Raw genomic sequence first — 25,508 nt, 5'->3', positions numbered from 1 at the left:
TATAATTTTAGTCGAGCCTTAACTGTATTTTCCCTAGACGTCAACTGAGGGTATACTGGGTGGCTCTACTAGCACTGTACTGAAAGAAGGTAGAGAAAGTATTGTAAAGTATCTCAGCAAAGAAATGTAATCTCTTCTTTCCCATTGTTCATTCTTTGCCCAAGTGTTACAGTGAATGGCGGGTGTCAGGGTACTTTATACACTGAGGTTCTTCTGCTTCTCCTCAATAAACCCTTTATCCACTTATGTACCTTTTCTACCCACCACACCCACCTGCATACCCCATAAAAAATCCACTGAAAATTTAAGAGCAGGAGAAGTCTTTCTAGAGAGAATAAGAATTTTCTAATATTTGTCTCTTTATTGTTCACTAAAACCATGCCAGCATAGCCTGAGGAAAATGGGAAGAGATGGCATAGACTTACTTACAGAAGGATGCTGTATCCTCAAATAGCCTTTGAGATTAGTAGACAGACCCCAGACAAAAGTCTTAAACAGCTACTCCCTCATTCTCTGAGGATGAATTCTAGAGATTTTCTCACATGGACAAATTTGAGTGTCTAAGTGTCTGCTCAGCAGCCACTTCCTCTATATATTTTTCTGGTTATGTTAGGAGGACTTAAATGGGAGTTAGTACCTACTAACTTGCCTTTTATCAATAAGGGTGGGTCCCAAACCTTAGTGGGGCAGGACAGAACTGATCAATCAGGTGTCTTGTGTAATATTAAGCAATTTACGATTTGCTTAGTTCTTCTTATTTGGGACACCAAAAGTGCCTTACAAATAATATAATGAAGATTTCTTTCTTCTGCTACTCTAAAAGCAATTTCAGGTACTTTGGAAAGGCACTGTTAATTAATCAAGTCATTGGGGACTAGCAGCAGTAATGTGATTGTCAAAACTAAGGATGCTGGTTAAGCTGTGTTTCACTCTCATGCAAATTGTGTGTGTGTGTGTCAGGGGGAGGTGCTCCATCGGAGTATCAGCATCTTCAATATTATCCTTAAGAGAATATCAGCAAGGTTATTAACTTAAGGTTTCTTACATTAAAAAAGGTCCAGAAACTAAAAAATATTGAAAAACTCATACCCTAGTTCTAAAAGTCAGAAATCAAATGTTCTTGACCTGGGGTCCATGGACTGGGTTTCAAAGCACCAGTAAATCTTCTGAAATTGTATGTGAAATTTTGCTTGATTTTACATGTTTTGCAGAGAGAGTCTAAAGACTCTCAAAGGGACCCTTGACCCAAAAAAAGGTTAACAACCACTACCTTAAAAAAACAACAGTTATTTGTGCATTGCTTGGTGGTTACTGCTATGCTGATGTACTCTCTTGTAAGCAGAGAAAGGAGGGGAGGAGCGGGGAGAATAAGGGGGATCCAAGAGTTTCATCAATTCTGTCCCAAGTAAAATCAACCAAATGCATATGAAATTTGTAAAAGGGACTGATCTACTAACCTTTAGCTTTAAAACACATCAGTTATATTTGTATTAAAGGTTAACACCAGTATGATTATTTTCCTTTCAAAAGCCTCTGAGTTTTCAAACTGGTTTACATTGCATTTTCAGAGCCCATAGTATCAACAAAAATTTAGATGTTAACAATTAAACTCATGGGAACTGGTTAGAATAAACTTGTGTCAAAAAAGGGTATTTCTAGAGTACAAATCTCTGATCATTTATGCTGAGTCCTTCAGAAGTAGCCTTCGATGAAAGAAAGAGCTCTACCATTTACATCAATATGACAATATTCATTTTGTATTGAAGAGAGCTACTTATAAAAACAAAAGAATGATATAAAAATGATTCTCTATGTTAAGAATATATTTACAATAGTTTCATCATATAAAACCTCATTTATTGCAAATTCTAATTATAATGGAACCTCTCATAGGAAAGAATAAAAAGCTTTAAAGTGAAAACCAATTTCATCATGTTCCCTGAACCCTGCAAAATGTTTAGGATTAAGTTTCACTAATGTTAGTGTAACCAGAATACATTTTTAATCAGTACACATATATTTTGAACCTACTGGAGTGAAGTCTGACAGAACCCTCCATCCTTCTGCTTTACAAAAGGCACAAATCAACCTCCTTGCATTCCTAATCTTTTTCATTCTTTAATTATACTTATTCCCAAACAGCTATATACATTTGGATTTATGTTGCCTTGCAAATGAAGGAGCCTAATAATCCTTTCTTTCAAACTGCTCTCAAAATTTAACTCAGCCTCAACTAAATATGCAAATATGCCAAACTCTTCAATCCCCAAAATATTGCATTGCCTGCAAAGACATATTAAGACATAATATAAAAATTAAATAAGGAAATTAATGAATGAATGTTTTACAGATTGTTACAACTTTTAAATAAAAAGTTGTTTCTTTGAATGGTTACTTGAAATAAATGTTAGCATATTTTGAATCTACATTTATATATCAAATTGTAAAGACTTAAGGATGTTTTCCTTTTGTAAAAACATTTCCCCTCTCAATACCTCTCAAAGTACATAAGAGCACACACTTACCCCATGTTGCTAGCTGTGGTTAAATCATCCTTAGAGCAAGGTTTATCTGGGTTCTGAATTAATTTAAAAGGTTATAAAATGAAGCAATAGAGAAGAGGCTGGTTTGACTGCCCCTCAATGGAGACTGTCATTTGCTAACCAGGCCTTTAAATGAGGAGAACAAGTGTCTCTTCTAATTATATAAGCTCCAGGTCAAATTCTAGCATCAACTAATCAAATAAGTGCATTTAGTTTCAAGGGATAAAAAAGGAGAAAACTGTTAGAGGAATGACTCTGCTATCTTACAAAACTAGAAATGTATAAGCTTTATAAATTTATATAATTTATACAGCTTATAAATTTATATAATTTATAAAGCAATAAAAAGATAAACATTGAAGAGTAAAATTTAAAAAGTAAAATGTCTATCATAAATATTTTGTATTTGAAGAAAAATATTAGTTTGGACTATTCAGCTTTCAGTAAAGCAGAACTCTTCTATAAAGTATTTTTCAGTTTTGTATTTCAATCATGTGTCCTGGTGCCTTAAAGCACCTTCTTGTCTTATCTTACCTCATCCCATATTTATCACTTTATAAATTCCAGCACGCTAATAATAATATTTAATTCTAAAACAATACTAGCTAATGTTCAGCAACATGTTCAAAAATATCTAATTTTAACTTCATCATTTAACATTTATAATCAGTGTCCTACGAAATAAAATACAAAGCTATTGTTATGAGAAACTAACAAATATACCATTTTTATTTAAACATTTGTGAAAGACATTTCAATTCAGATTTACAGTTCTTCAGTAAAAGCTTAAAATATAAGTATTTTGGCAATATATTTAGAAAAATATAAATACAAAATTTTGAATGAAGAAATATGACACTGAGGTTGTCTGTGGCATGCACCATTTATATCAGTTTTGGAAAAATAGAGTTTCAACAAAAACACTCATCTTTATTGTGATTTTAAAAAATGTAACTATTATGTACTGTTCTCATCAATTTAAAATTTATTTTATTTGAAAGGTAAAAAAGGCTTCTGGACATTTATATGAGGATACATAGAGATCCATTTTAAAAATGGAAAATTTACATGCTCTAAAATTCACCCTTTTAAAGTGTACAAGTCAGTGGTTTTTAATATATTCACAATCATCACTACTATCTAGTCCCAGAACATTTCCATTACTCCAAAAAAAAATTCCGTATGTCCTAATTATCCTTCTCCTTGACAACTATAATCTACTTTTTGTTTCAATGGATTTGACTATTCTGGGCATTTCATAGAAATAGAATCATGCAATATGTAACCTTCTGTGGCAAGATTCTTTAACTTAGCACACTGCTTTCAGGATTCATACAAGTTGTAGCATATATCAGTACTTCATTCCTTTTTTTCTTTCCTATTAGAGTAGTTGTAGGTTTATAGAAAAATCTTGTGGAAAGTACAGAGTTCCTATTACCCCCTCCCACATGCAGCTTTGCCTATTATTTCAGATTTTGCATTAATATAGTACCTTTTTAACAACTGATTAAACATTATATTATTAACTATATTCCACATCTTATATTAGGTTTCAGTATTTGTGTTGTACAGTTCTACTCTGGTAACAAATATACAACCTAAAATTAGTCATTTTAGCAACTTTCAAGTTCACAACTCACTGATGTTAAATAAGTCACAATGTTGTGCTGCCATCATCTATTACCAAAACTTTTCCATCACCCCAGAAAGAACTGTTACATGAATGAGGCTGATCTGTTTCGGACTAAGGTAAATCAGACTAAAGAGTAAAGGATGATATTCACTGTATATTAAAACTTCAACTTCTGTGTGAGACCAAAGGAAGAGATGTTTATTTGGTGCAAAATTTATATTTTTGGTAGTACAATATCTAATTTAATTGTATGGCTCACTTATTCGAACACCATAATTACATGGAACCTTGAAAAGGGATTGAGATCTTGTTAGTTTGTATATATTGGTGTGATGCCCCCATACATCCAAGAGTAATCTGGGCAGAAGATAAAAAAGAATTTGTAAAGTCACCTTGAAAGGCTGGGGAAAAAGGTAGAAATACTTAACTTCCCCACTTGGGGAAGACCTGATATTCTCACAAGCACTGGGGACTGTCAAGTTGATAGACCAGGCCCTCCATCTTGGGGCTTGCCCTTATGAAACTTATCCTGCAAAGGAGAAGCTAAGTCTACTTGTGATTATGCCTAAGAGTCATCCCTAGAGAAATTCTTTTGTTCCTGAGTTGTGGCTTCTCTCTCTAAGCCAGCTTAGCAGCTGAATTCACTGCCCTCTCTCCTATGTGGGACATGACTCCCAGGGGTGTAAATCTCCTTAGCAATGTGGGACAGGACTCCGAGGAGGACCCAGCCCTGGCATTGTGAGATTGAGAAAGATTTCTTGACCAAAAAGGGGAAGAGAAATGAAATAAAATGAAGCTGAGAGAGGTTATTTTTATGCAGTATATAGATACCCCTTTTCAGTTTTTGGTATATTGGAGAGCTAGAGGGAAATATCTGCTAGAGTTGAACTGCGATTCAATAGCCTTGATTCTTAAAGATGATTGTATAATTATATAGCTTTTAAGGTGTGACCATATGATTGTGAAAACCTTGTGACTGACACTCCCTTTATCTAGTATATGGACAGATGAGTAAGAAAATAAAGACAAAAAAGAAATAAATAATACGGGGTATGGAAGGTATGGGATGTTCTGGGTTTCTTTTTACTTTTTATTTATTTATTTATTTATTTTTGCATGTGTAGGCACCAGGAATCAAACCCGGATCTCCTGCATGGCAGGCGAGAACCCTACCACTGAGCCACCATGGCCTGCCCTCTTTTTACTTTTATTTAAATTTTTTATTCTTTTTATTTTTTTGAGCAATGGAAATGTTCAAAACTCAATTGTGATAATTAAGGCACAGCTATATTGTGAACCATTGATTGTACATGTTGGATGATTATATGGTATGTGAATATAAAATATATATCAATAAAATTGCATTAAAAAAAGAAACTGCACCAATTGAGCATTAACTCTCCATTCCCCTCCCTTACCCCTGTCCCTGGTAACCTGTATTCTAATTTCGGACTCTACGAATGGTCTGATGAGAAATTGGCACTTAATCTTATTGAGGACCCCTGTATATAACATGTTGTTTCTCTCTTGAAGCTTTCAGGATTCTCTCTTCATCTTTGGCATTTGACAGTTTGATTATAATGTGTTTGGGTATGATATCTTCAAGTTTATCCTGATTGGGGATGGTTGGGTTTCTTGAATATACATACTCATATCTTTCATTAAATTCAGGAAAGTTCCTTCCTTCCTTCCTTCCTTCCTTCTTTCCTTCCTTCCTTCCTTCCTTCCTTCCTTCCTTCCTTCCTTCCTTCCTTCCTTCCTTCCTTCCTTCCTTCCTCCCTCCCTCCCTCCCTCCCTCCCTTCCTTCCTTCCTTCCTTTGTTCTTTCTTTTTTGCATGGGCAGGAACCAGGAATTGAACCCAGGTCTTCAGGATGGCAGATGAGATTCTGCCACTGAACTACCATCGCACTGCCCTGCTATTATTTCTTCAAATATTCCTTCTGCCCCTTTCTCTCTTTTGTTCTCCTTTGAGGACTACCATGATGTATATATTGGCATGTTTGATAGTATCTCAGGTCTCTTAGGCTCTGTTCACTTTTCTTCATTCTTTTTCCTTTCTGCTCCTCAGCCTGAATCATTTCAACTGTCTTATGTTTGACTTCACTGATTTTTATTTCTGCCAGTTCCAATCTGCTACTGAATCCTTCTAGGGAACTTTTAAAAAATGCCATGTTATACCATATAATCCATCCAAAGTTATTTCAGTTATTGTAGTCTTCAGCTTTTCTTGGTTCCATTTTATACTTTCTACTTCTGTATGGATATTCTCATTTTGTTCATATATTGTTTTCCTGATTTTTTTTTAGTTCTTTCTTCATACATTCCTTTAGCTCTTTGAGCATATTAAGATCATTTTTTAAAAGCCTTTCTTTCATATGTTCAAAGTCTGTTTTTCTTTGCTGATAATTTCTGATGTTTTATCTTGTTCCTTTGGATGAACCATCATTTCCTGTTTCTTTGGTAATCTTTTGCTCTACACTGTACATGTTAATATTTTAAAATGTTTATTCTGGGATATAATCCCTGAGTTGTCTGTTCCTTACATTTGTATCTAGTTAGTGAGATGACAGAGATTTCCTTGAATGCCAGGAACTGACAAAAACAAACTAACCAATACTAAGAAATACCACAGTCTTTTCACAGTGGCCTTGTGTTGGCTGCTGCTGTCCTTCAGAGCTTAGTCAAAAAGAACAGTGCAAGGCAAAAATGCTGGGTCCTCTCCATTGTTTCTTGAGCATTTGTCTTGTCCTATGCATGTGCTCATGGCCTTAGGAATTTCCCTGTTTACAGGGATCCGCATGCCCCTTCTTCTCCCTATGAAATGAACTTTCCCACCCTCCTGAATTCTTTATGGTATGTTTTGAAGCCAAAAGTTCTTTGTCCCAGGCCACTTTTATTTGATTATTTCTTAACCTGTTTTAGCTGTCTACAAGCTATTTCTGCATGCAGGGCAAGTTCTTCTAGGATGGGTTAGAGATAAATGTCCTGGTTCAGTTTTTCAGGCTGCCACCAGATAGACTGTCACAGACATACATGTACCCTTGTATACCTTTGATGTTACCTCAGTTATGGTGTGTCCCACCTCAATCAGGATGGGTCTTAATCCTTTTTTTTTTATTTGTCAAAAGCGTTGTGTTTATTGGCTATCTTTCTCTCGGGAACAATGAAATTATCTAAAACTGAGAGCGCTGATGGATTGTTGACTTTGGGCATTATACATAAGGCCCAGTAGGTAGAGGTGGCTGAAAGATGCACTAACTGAGAAGTAGATTGGTGAATGATGGTGTAAACATATGATTAAACATGGTGCTGCCACAAAAAGGAATGAAGTTGTGAGGCAGGCAACAATGTGAATGGATCTCGTGGGACATTTGATGAGGCAAAATAAGTCAGAAACAAAAGAGTAAATATTGTATGATTTTATTTAGAAAATACTTCTAAGAAAATTGGGGCCTAGATTGTAAGCTCTTATAGCAGTCACATTTAGTCTGGAGTGGTAATTATTTCTGGATTTTGAGGGGCTATTTTATATATGTATAACCTGGTATTTAGAAATAAGAATGAAGCCGATCAGGTTGGGATTAAGGTAATTCAGGATACAGGGGTAAGGAAGAAACTATCTGTACTTTAGAACTTTACCTACTCTTTGAGACCAAAGGAAGAAAGTTTCATTATATCCAGAACCTAGGTTTTCTGTAGCACATAATCTAACTCAACGTGTCTGAATAGATCATTTAAACAATCCAAAACACAGGGAGCCCAGAGTAAGAATGAGAGCCTTTATTCCTGTATAGCTTAATGTAATGCCTGGATACATTCCAGAGTACATTAAGCAGATAATAAAAAAGTATTGGCAAAGTCTCTTGAGGGATGGGAGAAAAATTATGGAATGATTAAACTTTACTACCAGGAAACCCCCAGATACTGTGCCAAACATTAGGGACACCCAAATCAATAGGTCAAGCCCTTGATCTTGAGGCTTGCTCTTGTGAAGCTTACATATGTAGCGGAGAAGCTTAGCCTACCTTTAGATATGCCTAAGAGTCACCTCCGGAGGACCTCTTTTGTTGCTCAGATATGGCCTTTCTCTCTCTAAGCCCAGCTCTGCAAGTGAAACCATTGCCCTCCCCCCTACATGGGACATGACATCCAGGGATGAAAATCTTCCTGGCAGCATGGGAGATGACCCCCAGGGATGAGCCTGGCCCTGGCACCATGGGATCAAGAATGCCATCCTGACCAAAAGGGGGAAAAGAAGTATAACAAATAAGCTATCAGTGGCTGAAAGAGTTCAAATAGAGTCAAGAGGGTACACTGGAGGTCACTCTTATGCATGCTTCAGTTAGATATTTCTACTTATCATAACTTGCCAGCCAAAACCATTCCTGCCAATCCTAAAGAATATCTAGGGCATTATATAAGATTCTACAAAGGCTCCATTCACTAGGGTAACTCTCTAAAACCTACAACCTCCAGATGAGTCCCTGGACCAGACAAGTCCTGAAATGCAGAAGGCTAGCCCTTCCAGAACATCAATTAGTTCCATCTCCCTATCCCATATTATCAACAGCCCCTTCTAACATGAAAATGTTAGAATGGGTATAGCCAAAATACACCTAAAAAGTGGAAGAAAGATCAAATGTGATGGTGGAGTTATACAGAGAAGATAGGGTTTAACAAATCAGTATGAGTGCTGCATCATTATACAGATATTTCTTTTAGCCTCTAGTGCCTTAGAGCAGCTAGAAAAAAAAAAAACTGAACTAAAATTGTGGCATTGTCACCCATACCAAACTCTGAAATCTGTTCTGCAACTAATTGTTGTAAAGTACTTTGAAATGTATTGTCTACCTATCATAGCTTGCATAAGAATGACCTCCAGAGTAGCCTCTCGACTCTATTGGTAAACTTTCTCAGCCACTGATACCTTATTTGTTATACTTCTTTCCCCCCTTACTGGAATCCTTATAAGCAGAGTGGAATTAAGACAGAGAGAAAGCCGCAGAGAGAACAGAGAGAAGCTTTAATTCAATGGTACCCACAAGAGAATAGAGAAGCAAGGAGAGGCCACCATGTGTATTGTCATTTGACAGAGATGCTAAGGCCCAAGGATCACAAGCAGCCAGAGCCAGAACACCAGTCTTTGGAAAGAGAGCACCACCTTGATGATACCTTAACTGAACTTTTTTCCAGCTTCAAACCATGAGTGAATAAATTCTCATTGTTTAACCCAAACCATTTCATGGAATTTGCTTGAACAGTTCAGGAAACTAAAACAGTGACTTCGATGTACAGATGTACTTTTTAAAGATGATAAAAACTGAGGCATAGGATTGTAAATCTTTTGCAAATATCTGGATAATTCTGCTATGTTTATTAAAATGAGCTAATTTTCAATTGAATAACAAACTTTATTTTAAACTAATTTCAAAATAAACTTAGAGATTAAAAGATATAAATGAGTGATTGTTTTATTGGCAAACTTAAAATACAGAGGTACTGCACGAAGTCATTTCAGATGATAGATTTAGTTGCTTTCCTTACAACCAAAAGCTTCAAGTATCACGTTACAACTTCAATACAGAACACCTACATGTGTAGCTTTAGTCTCAGGCCTGGAGCGGCTGTGAAATGAAAGTTACCACTCCATTCTAGTCCTTGGATATCAGTATACTTTCCTTCACCTTCCACCCTACAATAGTTAAAAAAAAAAAAATTTATTAACCAAGGCCAAGAATTTACAGTTATAAGATTCTCTAGCAGATGATATCCTATATTTTTCCACTCTCAAACTTTAACTTAAAACCAAGCACCTTGCTTTCATATCCCACAAAAAACATTACTATTCCAAACAAACTTTGCCATTGCACAAATTTAGGTGTCCAAGACTTTAGGATTATATGAACTGAGTTCATACAAGACCAAGACAATCAATTAAAAAAAGGAAATGTTTATATTTCCTTTTATATCTGAGTCAAGTCGTTTGTTCATTAATTTATTCAACAGATATTTATTGACCTTCAGTTATGTAAAAGATGCTATGCTCTCTTCTGGGTATAGAACAGAGAACAAGACAAACATGATCCCTATTTTCTTGGGCTCTTTGGAATGGTAAATATGCACTGCCTGTAAATAGAACTTTATCTCATATGTTAGATTTTTCGCCTTTTAATAACATCAGTGGAAAATTTTTGTGCTATAGTCACCAACTTGGATTCGAATAAATTAGAATGATACTTTACTGCCTTACTCAAACTATGTTCACATCAACCCCTTCGTAGAGATGAGGTTGTAATTTCAATTCTGAAAATGATAAAGGGATATTTTATAAATGAACATAAAGCTCTAGATAAGATTGCATGGGCATTCAGTGTAAAGATTAAATTTGAAAAGCTGTGATCATATATTTTTTTTTACTTCTATTTTTCCTACAACCTTATACTTAGAAAGAACTACAGTGGGCATACTTCTACAATTTGAATAGTAGCCAATTTTGTTTATATATTTTAAAATTATTCTACTAAAAATACATACACGTGTCAAATCAAAATGACATAAACAACTTTGAAATTATCCCCAAGACTACTTGTTAAAATGTTTATAAAGATATTTCAAGTGAGAGCAACTTTTGGCCTAAATTTACACAATAATTGCAATAACTTTCCATTTCTATTCTTATGTATACACAAGAGCATGCAAAATAAGTTGCTAGTATGTAAGAATGCTCCTTTCATTATATTTTGATAAAAACTAATTAATCCTAGTCCATTCACTTCCCCCAAAAACAAAGCAAAAACAAACAAAAATTAAACAAATGGTGCTGCAATAACAAATATCTCGCACAGAAAAATAATGAAATGTGATCCTGCCATACAGCATACCAAAACACACAAAAAAACAAAAGACTAATTAACTTATTCAATGTTGGAGAATAACTGTTTAGGGCCTTATGATTACCAATTCCAAGAATGTTTGTTTTATTTTATCCTCACTACTTCTTTATTTCCTCATTTGTAGTTTTTTATTTTTATCCAAGTTATGTATGTACTTAGTTTAAAAGAATCAAATAGTTGTGTTAAGAAAAACAGTCTCCAGGCTCCTACCCCACATTTTTCCATTGAAGACAATCACTTTCACCTCTTTTAACTGATATTTACTCCTTTTTCTCTGGATGAAACGTTAATATTGCTAATGTTTAATTTTTCAACTTTAAGTACCCTTCACATTATTACCATCCTCTCAATACAGTTTACATTTGGAACCAGATCAATATTCAACTCCTTTATTATTATGACTATATGAATGTGATTTACATCTGTATCCTGTAGTAAACTACTTAAAATTTTTTCCTACATAACTTCTTCTTTTCCCTAAGTTAAATATCTTCTTTCATTTGTTCAGTTTTCTGTGTACTTATTATTAATTCAACTCCAAACTCTTCCCTAATTGTCTAAGTCTTCTCCCTAGACATTCAGACTTATCAAAAAATCAAATTCACCTTCCTGAAAAAGTCTCTTCTGGAGCCTTCTGACCTGCTTTTTAAGAAATGTATTTTCGTTTGTCCCATCCCTGGAGGTTCTGGTTAAGGTGTTAATTCCTGTTTCCTAAGGGCCAATGAATTCTTGCTTGTCTACCCTGACGCTCCAGCCCCCTCATCAAACACCCTTAAAATCTAATCCTGGGTGTACTTCCTTTGCTCTTGCCAGTCATTCCAGCTAGTTCTTGCAGTGCACCAGGTGTACAGTCTCTTTCCTCCCTCACCAGACCCAGCAAGTCATCAGCAGATGGTGCTGAGATTTAACCCTAGTTACCGGTCTAGTATATTCAGAAGAGGTAGGACGGCTCCTGAAGGGTGCGCCTGATGCCTTGAAGATTTATCTCGCCCCCATTCCACCTGCCAGAAGCCAGTATTGTGGCTGTGTGTAACTCCAAAGGAAACTGGCTAGTATTGTGTGGTTTTTTTTCCTTCCCCTAATCTGCTCTTTAATCTTGGTTTATAAGAATTTTTCTTTGCCTTATGTTGGGGATTCTCTTTGCCTCCCTCTTGTGCTGAATCTCTGGTCCTACAGTATCTAGTTTCTCTGTTTACTCTTTTCTTTTGGTAGAATATTCCCTTCAATAGTTTGCTCAGGAGACATAATTTTCAGGCCTTACACTTACGAAAATATTTTCTTCTACCCTCAAAGATAGATAGTTTGGCCAAGTATAGAATTCTGAAATAATTCCCCCTCAGATTTTGACTTTTATTTTTTTTTTGTCTTCTCACTTCTAGTATTGCTTTTCAGAAATCTGAAGTATTTCTGATTCTTAACCTTTGATCTGCTGCCTAATTTTTTTCTCTGGAAGTTTTTAGAATTTTTTCCCTCACCACAGTGTTCTGATATTTCAAAATGATGTGCTTTGCTATATAGGTCTATTGTCATCTAATGTTCTGTGCATTTGGCATTTTCAATATAAAAACTCATGTCCTTCAGATCTGGGTTTCTGTTTTTTTTTTTTTTTTTTCTTTTAGTGATGACATCTTCTCCTTTGTACTTTTTGTTTATTCTTTTTGGAATTCTTATTATTTCAGCTATTGCCTCTTCTCATCTGATTCTGTAATTTTTTTTACCTTTTTTCTCCTATTTTACATCTCTTCTTTCCTTTGTTTTTCTTTTGGGGAGGCTACCTTTACTTTCACCGAGTTTTTCATTTTTGCTAAAATTTTAATTTCCAAAAGATCCTTTTTATAGTATCATGTCTTTATTTATTGGTTAAAATTTCTTTATATCTCTCTGGGGATAGGAATTCTTTGAGAATGATTAGATTAGAAAATTAACAACTTGCAATGCCAATGTAATGATTAATACAAGCAATTATCATCGATTTTGTTAAAACAACTGGGAGAAAGGTTGTTGGGAAACAGGATATTCACCTGGCTTCAAGGTATCACCCAGCAGATTGTCTGGTAATTACCTAGGGAAAAATGTACCTTTATATTGGAGAGACTGATTGTCACCACCTGAACCAGGCAACCAAACTTAGTAATGCTAGTTTTAAGAAAACCTAATATTTTATGTCTCCTGATATGATGGAAGTGCATGCCACCACCCATATATATGGTATTCTTGCCAAAAATGTTTAACCTGAACTACTGATGAGTAAACAATCACAAAAATCCAGAATTTGTGGCATTCTACAAGATGATTTGCCTGGACTAAAAAAAAAAAAAAAAAAAAAAAAAAGTCAGTGTTACAAAGAAAAGAAAAGATAGAGAACTTCTCTATTTTAAAAGACTAATGACATATACAATTAACTTCAATGAGATTATGAGGCTTGAGTGGATGCAGGATTTTAAAAATAGCTATTAAACTTTGGGGACAATTGGGGAAGTCTGAATAAAAGCTACATATGACATATTATTGAATTAATGCTAAATTTATTAGAAATAAACACTATTGGAATTATGTAAGTGAATGTCCTTATTCTTAGAAGATGCAAGCTTAAGTATTTAGGGGTGAGATAACATGATGTCTTCAGTTTATTTTCAAATGGTCCAACAACAACAAAAATGTATATAAAGCAAATGTGGCAAAATATTAATATTGATGAATCTAGGTGTCTCATTTTGCCAGGCTGCTATGACAAATACCACACAACAGGTTGGCTTAAACAATGGGAATTTATTGGCTCACGGTTTGAGGCCAAGAGGAGTAAAAACTGAGGCATCAGCAATGTCATGTCTTCTCTCTACAGTCTGTAATTTTCTGGTGCTGGCTGCCATCAATTTTGGGGGTTCCTTGGCTTGTATCCCTGCCTCATATCACATAGTGATACCCTCTCCTTTCTCTTCTGGTTCCAGCTCCTCCTCATGGCTTTCTCTGTCTGAATTTCCTCTACTTACAAAGGACTCCGAGTAATCCAGACTAAGGCCACCCTCATTCTACTGGGCCATACTCCAACTAAAATAACATCTTCAAATGATCCTATTTACAGTGGGTTCACACCCACAGGAATGCAGATTAAGAACATGTCTAAATTGGGGTGCACTATTCAATCTACCACACTAGGTGAAGAATATATGGGTATTCAATGTTTTATTCTTTCAACATTTTTGCAGGTTTAAAATTTTCAAAATAAAGTTGTGGGGGAGTAAAATGGCTGGTGCAAATGATTAGGGGTTTGTTTAATTTTTCAAGAAACTGCCAAACTGTTTTCCAAAGTGTTTGTACAATTTTCAATTCCCACCAACATGTGTATGAGAGTTCTAGTTGTTCCATATCCTTGGGATTGTCAGTTTCTGTAATTTTAGCCATTCTAGAGGGTGTGTAGAGATAACTCATTGTAGCTTTAATTTGCCTTTTCCTAATTACTAATAATGTTTAGTATCTTTTCATGAGTTTATATGCCATCCCCAAAATTTATTTGGTGAAGTATCTGTTCATACCTTTTGCCCATTTTTTTAATTGGGTAGTTTGTCTTTTTATTAAGTGGTAAGCATTTTTCATATATACTAGATACATGGGGCAGGCCACAGGTGGCTCAGCAGGCAGAGTTCTTGCCTGCCATGTCAGAGACCCGGGTTCAATTCCCAGTGCCTACCCATGTGAAAAAAAAAAAAAAGGGTTTCTATATACTAGATACAAGTCCTTTGTTAGGCATATGTTTTGCAAATATTGTCTCCCAGTCTATGGATTGTGCTTTCATTTTTCTAACAGTCTTAAGAACAGCAAACATTATTTTTCTTTTTATGCAGTCTAATTTACTGATTTTTTTCTTTTTGAGTTCATGATTTTTTTAGATGCTATTTAAGAAATCTTTGCCAAACCCAGCATGGTCAGTAAGATCTTCTCCTATGTTTGCTTTTGGACAATTTTTAGTTTTAGCTTTCACATTTAGATTTATGATCCATTTCAAGTTAACTTTTGTATATGATGTGAAATAAGGGTAAAAGTTCACCTTTTTGTCCATGGCCACCCAATTGTTCTAGCACTATTTGTTGAAAAGATTACCTTTTTCCCCATTGAATTGCTTTGGTACCTTTGTCCAAAATCAATTGACCATATTTGTAGGTGCCTATTTCTGGATTCTCTATTCTGTTTATTTGGCTATCTTTATGCCAAAACCAAATTGTGGTATAACTGTATAATCAGTCTTGAAATCAGGTGATGTAAGTCCACAAAATTTTATTCTTTTTCAAAGTTGTTTTGGCCATTCTAGGTTTTTTGTACTTTCATATAAATCTTAGAATCAACTCGTCAGTTTATATAAAAAAATTGCTGGCATTTTGAACATGATTGCATTTAGTTTATTGATCAATTTGGGGAGAATAGCATCTTAACTATATTGAGTCTTCCAATTCACGAACATAGCCTAACTTTCCATTTAAATCTTAAATTTATCTTAGAAATGTTTTGTAGTTTTCAGTGTACAGGTCTTCTACATCTTTTGTCAAAGTTATCCCTAGGTAGTTCATATTCTTTATGCCATTAAAAATGGTACTGATTTTTAAATTTCAAATATCCAATTGTTTGTTGCTATATAGAAATACAAATTGTTTTTATATAATGGCTTTATATGTTGCCACCTTGGTAAACTAGTAGCATTTTTCATAGAGTCCTAATTTTCTACATACATGATAATATTGTCAACAAATACAATTTTACTTCTTTCTTTCTAACCTGTATTTTCAACCTTTATTTTCAAAATAAAAATGTAGCAGAGATTCCTTTACTGTTGTTTTGATGGATGTCAGGGGAAAGCAATAGTAGATCTGTGTGTGTTCAATTTGTCTTCTTTACCCAGATGTCCCTCACTACTTCTTTAAATCTTTCTTAGAAGGCTTGTCTGCCTTTCTCAATTAGTTTTCATAGCACAGAGCTCTTATATGCTAGGTAAGAAAAACAGAATTGACTCTATTTTACTAGAAGATCTGGGTCCTTTGACTGTACACCTAAAAGAAGAACAAGACTTAAATGGGAGAGAGAGAAAATAATAAAAAACAGAAAGCAGAATAATGAATGTATCTCAAGTTGAGTGCAAAAAGTCCTATAGGAATACAGAAGTCAAGAGGAAATAAATGAAAAGCTTAATGAATGACAACTGAAAAAGGTATTTCTTTTTGGAAGCTTATAATGGTCTCTCTTTTAATACTTTTTTCTACCCAAAATAAGCCAAAGATTCTTAGATACTAATTATAAACATACAAAAGAATATTTAGCATTAAATAAATATAGTAATTAAGCAAGGATGCCTGAAAAGAATCTTTTAGACACACAATGACTTTATTTAAGCTTACCTATTTTCATTAAAATTTCCAGTGTACTTTGCCCCATTTGGGAATATATAAGTCCCCAATCCATGAAACATATTGTCCTTAAAATGTCCTTCATATACTGCTCCTGAAAAATGTTCAAGTCTTCCAAAACCATTCATCTGTTTGGAGCAAAGGAAATGACCTCAGTAAATAATTCTCATAGTTTCCCTAGAATCTTTAAAAATATTCCCATATAAGTCTATCAGCCACTTAAACTACTACTGTATCGTGCTTTATTTCCATAAATATAAAACATTTTATCACTATTTTTCATCTCTATCTGTGAATCCTACTACATCAAATTTTCTCAATCAAGGGCATGTGAACATCTAGGGGATCTATAAGATGATAAGAGGGTCCTCAAGGAACTATGAATGTATCAAAAATCTTGAAAGGCAACCAGGTTAGTTAGAAGTATAAGAGAGTTGTTGGAAACACAAATTCGGATTTAAGCAGCCCAGTACACATTTTCATTTCATCACTCACTTATTGGGTGATAAACTTACAGATTTACTAGATGGGGACTGGTAATGTCTTCCACAAAAGACATGTTCAAGTCTCAATCCACATTCCTGTAGTGTGAACCCATCTGTAAAGAGGACCTCTGAACTGTATTATTAGTTAAGGTGTAGGCTTATCTGAGAATAGGATCTTCAAATTGAGTCAGGCCGGGCCTTAATCCATATAACTGGATTCCTTACAATGAGAGGAAATCTAGGCAGAAACACAGATGATTGGCCAAGAGAAGTAGAAGGCAGAAGGACAAGCCATGTGATGGAGGCAAAGATGCAAGCCAATGGAATCCAAGAATTGTGACAAGCCAGCACCAGAATGCTCATATACCAGGAGAAAGCATGGCTTGTTGAGACCTTGATTTTGGACTTGTAGCCTCCAAAAACCATGAGACAATAAATTCTTATTGTTTAAGCCAACAAGTAAGTTACAATTGACAAAGCAGCACTGGCAAACTAAGACTTTGGGCAAAAATCTGGGTCTAACTGTAAAATAGGGGTATTAATGATAGCTACCTCATGAGGCTGATATTGAGGATTAAATGAGAAAATTATGTTATGGTTTAACTTTACTCAATGAATACGAGAGGAGAAGGATGATGATGATAAGGCCTCTGCATGAGTTTAATAGTCATATATGTTAAACATTATCACTTTTATTTAACATAATACATAGATAATATAATAAATAAATATAACCTACTCATTATATATGTTTTTGATCAGCAGTGAAATGTCTGGAGCCATTTAACCAATAAGGGTTGCTTATCCATTGTCAGTAATAAAACCAAAAATAATACCTTATCATTTTTCCAACTTCCTGTGTAGATAATCCCATTAGGAGTGGTATGAATCCCTACTCCATTTCTCTCAAAGATTCCAGAAGATGTTCTTGTGCAGTCACCATCTAAACAAGAGAGAAAAACCGAAGATTAGAAATGAGAACCTGTTTGGCAAAATAATGAAGTCTTTATATCCAGGCCTAATCACAACAGTACCCCACTGGCTCTTTTTGGCTCCTAGCACTGAAACAAGTTAGACCAACAGAAGTCCTGTTGAGACCCAAGGACTAGGAAGATTGACAGATTTTATAGGTTTCCAAGGTATACTTTGTCTAGATTCAGTTTTGGAGTTTAGATTTAAAATCTGTTCATCTATTAACTTAGTTTTTCTGAGATATTTTATTTGATGAGATAATATCCCAACAGTAGTTTTATAAAATGTGACCACCCATTTGTTTTACTCTTAACTGCAGTCTATATAAAAAAAATAAATGAAATGTATTCTTACCATACTTGTCTCCATTTGGAAATATAAAGCTTATTTTATATACTTCTGAAGCTGTTTCAAAAGATTTAAGAAAAGTCACGTAAGTTGAAATATTTTTATATGCTAACATGATTTAAGCACTATTCAAATAGACTAATTTCATATTATCACAAGCATATTATGATTACTTGGCATTTCCATCATCTAATATAGGTTTTTGGGGGAATAAATAATTTTGCCTAGATAACCTATTTGTGTTTGTTTATTCTCACAGCTTTAAGATATAATTTGCATACCAAAAGTTCATCCTTTAAAAATGTACAACTGAATATTTTTTAGTGTATTTACAGAATTATGTAACCATTCCACAATCTAATTTTAGAATGTTTCACTGCCCCCAAAGGAAACCCTGTACCTATTAACAGTCACTCCTATCCTCCCCCACTGCACCCCACGCCCAGTCAATGGCAACACTAATCTATTTTCTGTCTCTATGACTATGCCTATTTTGGGCATTTTATATTTAAGTTTAATCATAAAATATGTGGCTTTTTGGGAGGCTTTTTTTGTGTGGTAAAAATGCATATAACATGACATTTGACATAATTAACCATTTTTAATAGTGAAATTTAGTGGCATTAATTACATTCACAATGTTGTGCCACTATCACCATCATCCATTATGAAACCTTTTCAAAACTCCGAACAGAGACTCTTTACCCTTTAAACAACAGCTCCCCATTCTCATCTACTCCCAGCCCCTACTAACCTCTAATCTACTTTCTGCATCTCTGAATTTGCCTATTTCAGATACTTTTTATGTAAGTGGAGTCATACATTATTTGTCCTTTTGTGTTCGGCTTATTTCTTTACCAGATGTTCTTGAGTTTCATCCATTTTATAGCATGTATCAGAATTTCATTCTTTTTTTGAGATCAATAATATTCCATTATAAACACTTTGTTTATCCATCTATCTGTTGATGGACATCTGGGTTGTTTTTACCTTTTGGCTATAGTGCTATGACCACTGGTCTTTGAGTACCTATTTTCACTTCTCTGGGGTGTATAACTAGGAGTGGAATTGCTTGATCATATGGTAGTTCTATATTTAACTTTTTGGGGAATAATAAGTGGCCTTTTGTGATTGGCTTCTTTCACTTAGCACACTGTTTTCAAGGTTCATCCATACTGTAGCATGTATCTGTACCTTATTCCATTTTATAGCTGAATAATAGTTTATTATATGAATATAACACATTTTGTTTATCCATTCGCCTATTCATGGACATTTTGGTTATTTCCATTCTTTGACTATTATGAAAAATGCTGCTATGGCCATCTGTGTATAAGTTTTTGTGTGGACATGTTTTTATTTCTCTTGAATAGCATATATGATCTATTGATGGTCTCTTACAGGTAAGGTGAAGGGAGGAATCTCAGATTTGATAGGAGGAGGAAACAGAAAACAAAGAAAGATAGTAAGTGGATTCTTGCTCTGATTCTGCTATTAATATGTTATTTTAACACCTTGGGCAAGTGCTATGTCTCCGGTTTTCAGTTTCCTCTAAGGGGCCAGGTAGTCTCTATCTCTTAAGGTTCGCTCTAACATCCTAGGATCCCAGAAACTTGTAAAAGGGTCCCGAAACCAAAAAGTCTGAAAACTGTTGCAACAGACAAACAAAAAACTGAAAAGCCTAACACTGGATGCTAAAAAACATGGCATGATGTCTTTACATTTATGAGGGAAATTTACTTTGAACCTAATACTCTGTCCCGAACCCAACTATCAAGCTGAACACGCCCTCCTACGAGGAGAAAATAGGAAGACAAAAACAAAATTGAGGAACAAAGAAATTAGTAAATACATATTTTTATTTTTGAGAAACTATTTAATGTTAGGTATTTATTATTAAGAATATGTTTTAAAATAGAATCAGTAACTAAAATTCAGGTAATATCAATATGGAAGTGGGTTGAAGGTTAGCAAGCAAACTTGCCAGAGTTCTGATTTTGCTTGGGGATTAAATGTAGATACCGACTAACACTAAATCTTAGACAAATATAAGCATGGTATGTTCCTTCAATAATTTCTAACGTTTGTTTGGGGTGAAAGTTAAGTGGGAAGGCAGTATGTAGAGAATGCCATGTGACTCTGTGTCTTAGATTAGAAATTCTAAGGGGGGAGAGACACAGAACTTCTTTCTAAATGTTAAATGATACTAACTAGATTACCAAATCTGCTCATAGTTCCCCACAGGTGCCATGCTCTTTTCTCTTCCTGAAACACTCTTCTCTTCTTTGCCTGGTTAACTATCATTCATCCTCAGGAGTTGGCAAAACAGAGCATAGTAATTTAGGTTAGAGCTCTGGCATTGGACTACCTAAATTAATATGGACTCCACCATTTCCTTCCACTTGGACAAATTACTTAATTCTCAGTGTCTGTCTCCTCATCTCAGATGAGGCAAATTAAATGAGCCAATCCATGTAAAGTACTTAGCCAGCGTTTAAACTCTGTAAACATTAGCTATTGGTTCCCTGTAGCCTCAGCTCAGGCCCCCTTCTCCCATGAAGCTTTTTTTCTTATCTCCCCTCACCCCCAGACTCCTCATGGAATTCCCACAGCACTCTGGGCCTTATCCCGAATATAGTACTTAGGGCTTAGTTAAAAGTAACGCTTTTGTGCCCGGATCCTCTGTCACTTCAGAACAGGAATTACAGTTATATCTCTTTTCTTATTCTGGCGTCCAGCTCAGTGCTTTAGTTCTAGCAGGAGCTGAATGCCTAGTGAATGAATGGCACTTGGAAAGGAATCGTTAAATGCGTTTTAAGCAGAGTACTAAATGTAATCATACAAGAAACTGAACTGTTTTCAATTGTCCTTATGAAGTTCCACATGCGAAACTCTGCTATGTTACAGGGAACCTTAAAAGATAGAGACGGTCTGGCTCCACAGTGGAAGCCGAAGCCTAGAGTGGTTGGCACTTGCCTAAAATATTACAACGTATTACCAGCAGGATCAGGGCGAGAACCCAGGTCTCCCGTCTCCTAGCCCAGGGGATCTATCCATCGCCGCACCCAGGCCCCGGCCCCGGCCCCGCCCCCGGCCCACCGGCCCAGTGTAGCTCAGGAAACATGTCACACCCGAACAGTAGTTTCCAAGGGCCGAGCCTTCTTTCTACGCGAGTTCTACTTAAAGACGCCCTTCTTTCAAAGCATAGGGTAGAGGGGCACTCACTTGACATAGGGGTGTTAGGCAGACTTTCGGGACTCGGCGACTCTCCCCGGGCCGCCAGCTTTGCGGCCTGTAGGGGACGTGGCGCCAACCCGGTCTGCGCGGCGCCAGGTGCAACTAGGTTGCTAGGCAACCGGGCACCTCTCACCCGGAAGCAAATATGAGAGGTGCCGGGGCCGAGCCAATCAGAAGGCTCCGGCGCCGTGTTCTGCGGCCGGGCCGCAGTCGAACCCCTCCAGCTGAGATCCGAGAGGGTGGCTGAGCCCGGCTGGCATCCCCTGACCCCTGGGAACCCTTCTGACAGTCGTCCCCGGGAAGCAGCTCTGCGAACGGGGTACGGTCCACTTGCTTCCTTGTCCGGGGAAAAAGAACGTGTGTCCGTATGCGTGGTCTGCGGGTCACGGTGGTGGTTGTGTGCGGACTAGTCTGCCTGCCCCCCGGCTCCGGGAGGGCTTAGGGTCCCGGGCGCACCCCGGCCCGGTGGATTCCAGCCTTTCTACCTGGGAACCGTGAGTCTGCACGGGCAGAGTCCTGTCCGCTGGGGCGGGGCCAGGTAGGGGTCGGCAGCGGTGGCCGCCTGCCCGTAGACTGGAGGCGGGGAAGGAGAATGCAGGCTCGGAACGGGATAAAGGGTTGGTTTTGAAAGCCTCAGGTACCCTTTGCCCTGTCTCCATCTCGTACTGAGTGGTTATTTGGGGAGAGAGTTGGGGACGGCAAATGTTTGACGAAAGGTACACATTCCGGGTATCTGAACGGAACTGGTATTTCGGGGTAAATCAGAGATTTACCTGGGAGGGAAGTAGCGTGTGGTCTATTTTCACTACTTATGGGAACCATACTTCGATATTCATGATGAAGAAAGGTAGCTTGGGAAGACCCAGACTTGGAGGAATAGAGTAGTGGTGTCCACCCATGTGATTTATGCAACATAATTCCTATTCCATGGAAAATGTCTAGGGCGAGTGGCATTAGATAGTTGGTGAACACAACCAGCAAGCCGTCATTCAAAATTTTGATCCCAGCAAAAAACAAAAGAAAAAAAAATTGATCTCAGATCAAGTTGTAAAGTTCAGGGTTGGTATGAGACAGTTGTTAATACTCTCTTTAAGCAAGCTAGCTGTGGCTTGATCTAGTTAGCTAGTCACTCTTTTCTTTTTATTTTTAATCAGAGTACAGTATCTCGCTTTTATACCAGCATTTCCCAGTACATAAACTTACCGGGGCTGGGTGGTTTTTTTAGATGAAGCTAAGATCTACTTGTAGATTTGCATATCCTTTCCTTTTTTTCCCCTAAATTTTAGAAATTATGGGTAATTATTGATACTAAACCTTACAGAATTCAGTTTGCCCCATTACTTTGGTCTCCTGAAGCTCTTAATGATCTTATGTCTTTGTAAGTATGTGTATACATGCTACTGTTTTTACGAAAGAACTTGCAGTAATTTTACTTCTGTCTCATACTGTTCTTTTCTAGAGAACTAGAGTAGGAAACTTGTAATGTAGGTGTTTTTAATATGTGTTGGAAGTGGGGCTTTATCTTTCAACTTTGGATTGAGTTGATAAGTTGTGTGTATTGTAAAGAGGAGACATGGTGGAAAGACTCAACTTTGAAGTCATTGGAATTGATTCGAATCCCAACTCCACTACTTTTATAGTTTGTGACATTAGACAAATTATATAAGTTATCTGTGTTCGATTTCCTCATCAATAAAATATAGAAAATATTGTTTACCCTACAAAGTTGTTGAAGGATTAAATGAAAGAATCTTTTCTTTCCTCAACTGTAGACTCATATATCCAACTACTTTCTAGACATATCCATTTGAATATCTGGTAGGCATCTCAAACTCTGTAACATGTTCAATCTGAACTCATGATGTTCCTCTCCACCCCTCCACCCAATCTATTCCTCCTCAGCATGCCCCTTCTAACTACATCGGACCACTATTCACCCTGTTTACTCAGGCAAAAATCTTGTAGTATGAATCCTCTCTCTATCTCACATCTAATTCATTTACCTTTAAAATGCATTCACAATCTATGACCACTTATCAACTCCACTGCTACCATCCTAGTCTAAGCCAGTGTATCATTTTTGTAGCCTGATTAACTGCAGTAGCTTCCTCACTGGCCTTCCTATTTCTCCTCACTCCTCTATGTCTCTTTTTTCTTTGTACAGCAACTAAAGTAATTGTTTTAAAACTTAAGTCAGTCATACCTGGCTCTTGCCTCAGCTCTCTAGTTACCTCCCATTAAATTTAGGATAAAATATAAAGTCCTTTCTAGGGCCAGGCCCTTTCTACTCTCTGACCTCATCTTCTTCCCTCACTTCAGTACATCTTCACCAAACTCCTTACAGTTCATCCAACACAGTGCATGGAAAATGTTCTGGACTCAGAGCCTTTGCACCTATTATTGCTTCTGCTTAGAATCTCTTTCCACAAATGCTTCATGGCTATTCTCTCAATTTGTTCAGGTCTCTGCTCATATGTGATGTCAGAGAGCCTTTACCTGGCCACCCGATCCAAAATAGTAGCTTCAGTTTATTTTTTTTCTTCATAGCACTTAACTGATATTACACTTTATATCTAGAGGGTAAGTTTCACAGGGGCAGGGATTTTGTCTTCTTTGCTGTTATATCACCAGGATCTGGTACATAATAAGTATTCAATAAATATTTGTAGAATGAATGAATAGACAAATTAATCTCCATCCTTGCAAAAGTCATCTGTTCAGTCTTCAGTCATTCATTCCTCAATTACATATTAGATTCCTACTATATGAACAGTGGTGATCAAAATAAGCATGGTCCTTGCCTTCAAGGAGGAAAGACAAACATAAAATGACACTCAATAACATGTATAATTACAAAAGATTGTAAAGAAATACTTTGAGACCTAGTGCAGATGGCATGATTATGCAAGGCCTTTTGGAAGACATTTGAACTGAGTGAGATCTAAATGGTGAGTTGGAGTTATCCAGCTAAAGACTGAGGGAATTGCATGTGAGAAGGTTATGAGGTAGGAAAGTGTGTGATCAAGGAACTGGTGGAAAACCAGTATGGCTCGAACCTCCTGAAGGAGGAAAAGAAGGATGAAGAGCGGAGTAGTACAAGTTGAGGTTGGAGATTCAGGTTCTGTTCATGGAGTTGTGTAATGAAAAGTGTAATGGAAAGTTTCTATGTGTAATGGAAAGTTATAAAAGAATATTATGCATACATTAAACTGCTATAGTTTTCCTTTTTTAAAAAAACATTCTGCATGCTGGGTGGAGAGTAGATTTGAAGGGGTCAGGACTGGAGGAAAGGTGGCATCTAGGCAAAATATGTACAAGATATATATGAGGAAAACCACAAAATTCTAATAAAAGAAATCAAAGAAAATCTAAATGAGAGATATTCCATGTTCAGGGATAGAAAGACTGAACGTTGTTAAGATGTCAGTTCTTCCCAACTTGATCTATAGTTTCTGGGTAATCTTAATTCACAATCTCAACAAGTTAGATATCAAGAAACTGATTCTAAAGTTAGCAGGAAAGGCAGAAGACCACGTATAGCCAATACAGTGCTGAAGGAAAAGAACAGATTTGGAGATTGACACTACCTGACTTCAATACATAGTATAAAGTTACATTAATTAAAACAGTGCGCTATTGATGAAAGAATAGACAAATAGATTAGTGAAATAGAATAGAGAGCCCAGAAATAGATCCACACAAATACTGTCAACTGATCTTTGACAAGAGAGTGAAGACAATTCAATGGAGAAAGGACAGTTTTTTCAATAAATAACGATGGAACTACTGAACACCCACATGCAAAAAAAGTTGAGTCCAGAGAACTTACACCTTTCACAAAAACTAATTCAAAATGGATCATAGATCTATTTAAACTATAAAAGTAATCTAAGGGTGGGCCACGGTGGCTCAGCAGGCAGAGTGCTCGCCTGCCATGCCAGAGGACCCAGGTTCGTTTCCTGGTGCCTGCTCATGTAAAAAAAAAGTAATCTAATATTATTAC

The 25,508-nt window shown here is 36.3% G+C and overlaps 2 protein-coding genes across 5 annotated transcripts in view; one reads left to right on the top strand and one right to left on the bottom strand.

Moving 5' to 3' along the window:
• DHX57 (DExH-box helicase 57) overlaps positions 1–25,508 on the top strand; it is a 176,037-nt gene that overhangs the window by 54,459 nt on the left and 96,070 nt on the right. For 3 of the 4 annotated variants that reach the window (XM_077134032.1, XM_077134031.1, XM_077134029.1), the window contains exon 1: positions 21,669–21,824. The gene's annotated coding sequence lies outside the window, so the exon portion shown is untranslated. Of the gene's footprint in view, positions 1–19,671; positions 19,734–21,668; positions 21,825–25,508 lie in introns of those variants that run through there. The other variant, XM_077134030.1, reaches the window with a different exon arrangement.
• Positions 9,633–22,164, bottom strand: MORN2 (MORN repeat containing 2). Its single transcript, XM_077134722.1, has 6 exons — positions 21,991–22,164; positions 21,494–21,881; positions 18,275–18,325; positions 17,785–17,891; positions 16,455–16,591; positions 9,633–9,869 (listed from the first exon to the last, which is right to left on the bottom strand). The coding sequence occupies exons 1-6, from the start codon at positions 22,162–22,164 to the stop codon at positions 9,767–9,769; spliced, it is 960 nt and encodes a 319-aa protein (XP_076990837.1). The 3' UTR covers positions 9,633–9,766.

Source organism: Tamandua tetradactyla, chromosome 17, assembly GCF_023851605.1.
Source record: "Tamandua tetradactyla isolate mTamTet1 chromosome 17, mTamTet1.pri, whole genome shotgun sequence".
NCBI lineage: Eukaryota > Metazoa > Chordata > Mammalia > Pilosa > Myrmecophagidae > Tamandua > Tamandua tetradactyla.
This window is presented reverse-complemented; position numbering and strand designations above follow the sequence as displayed.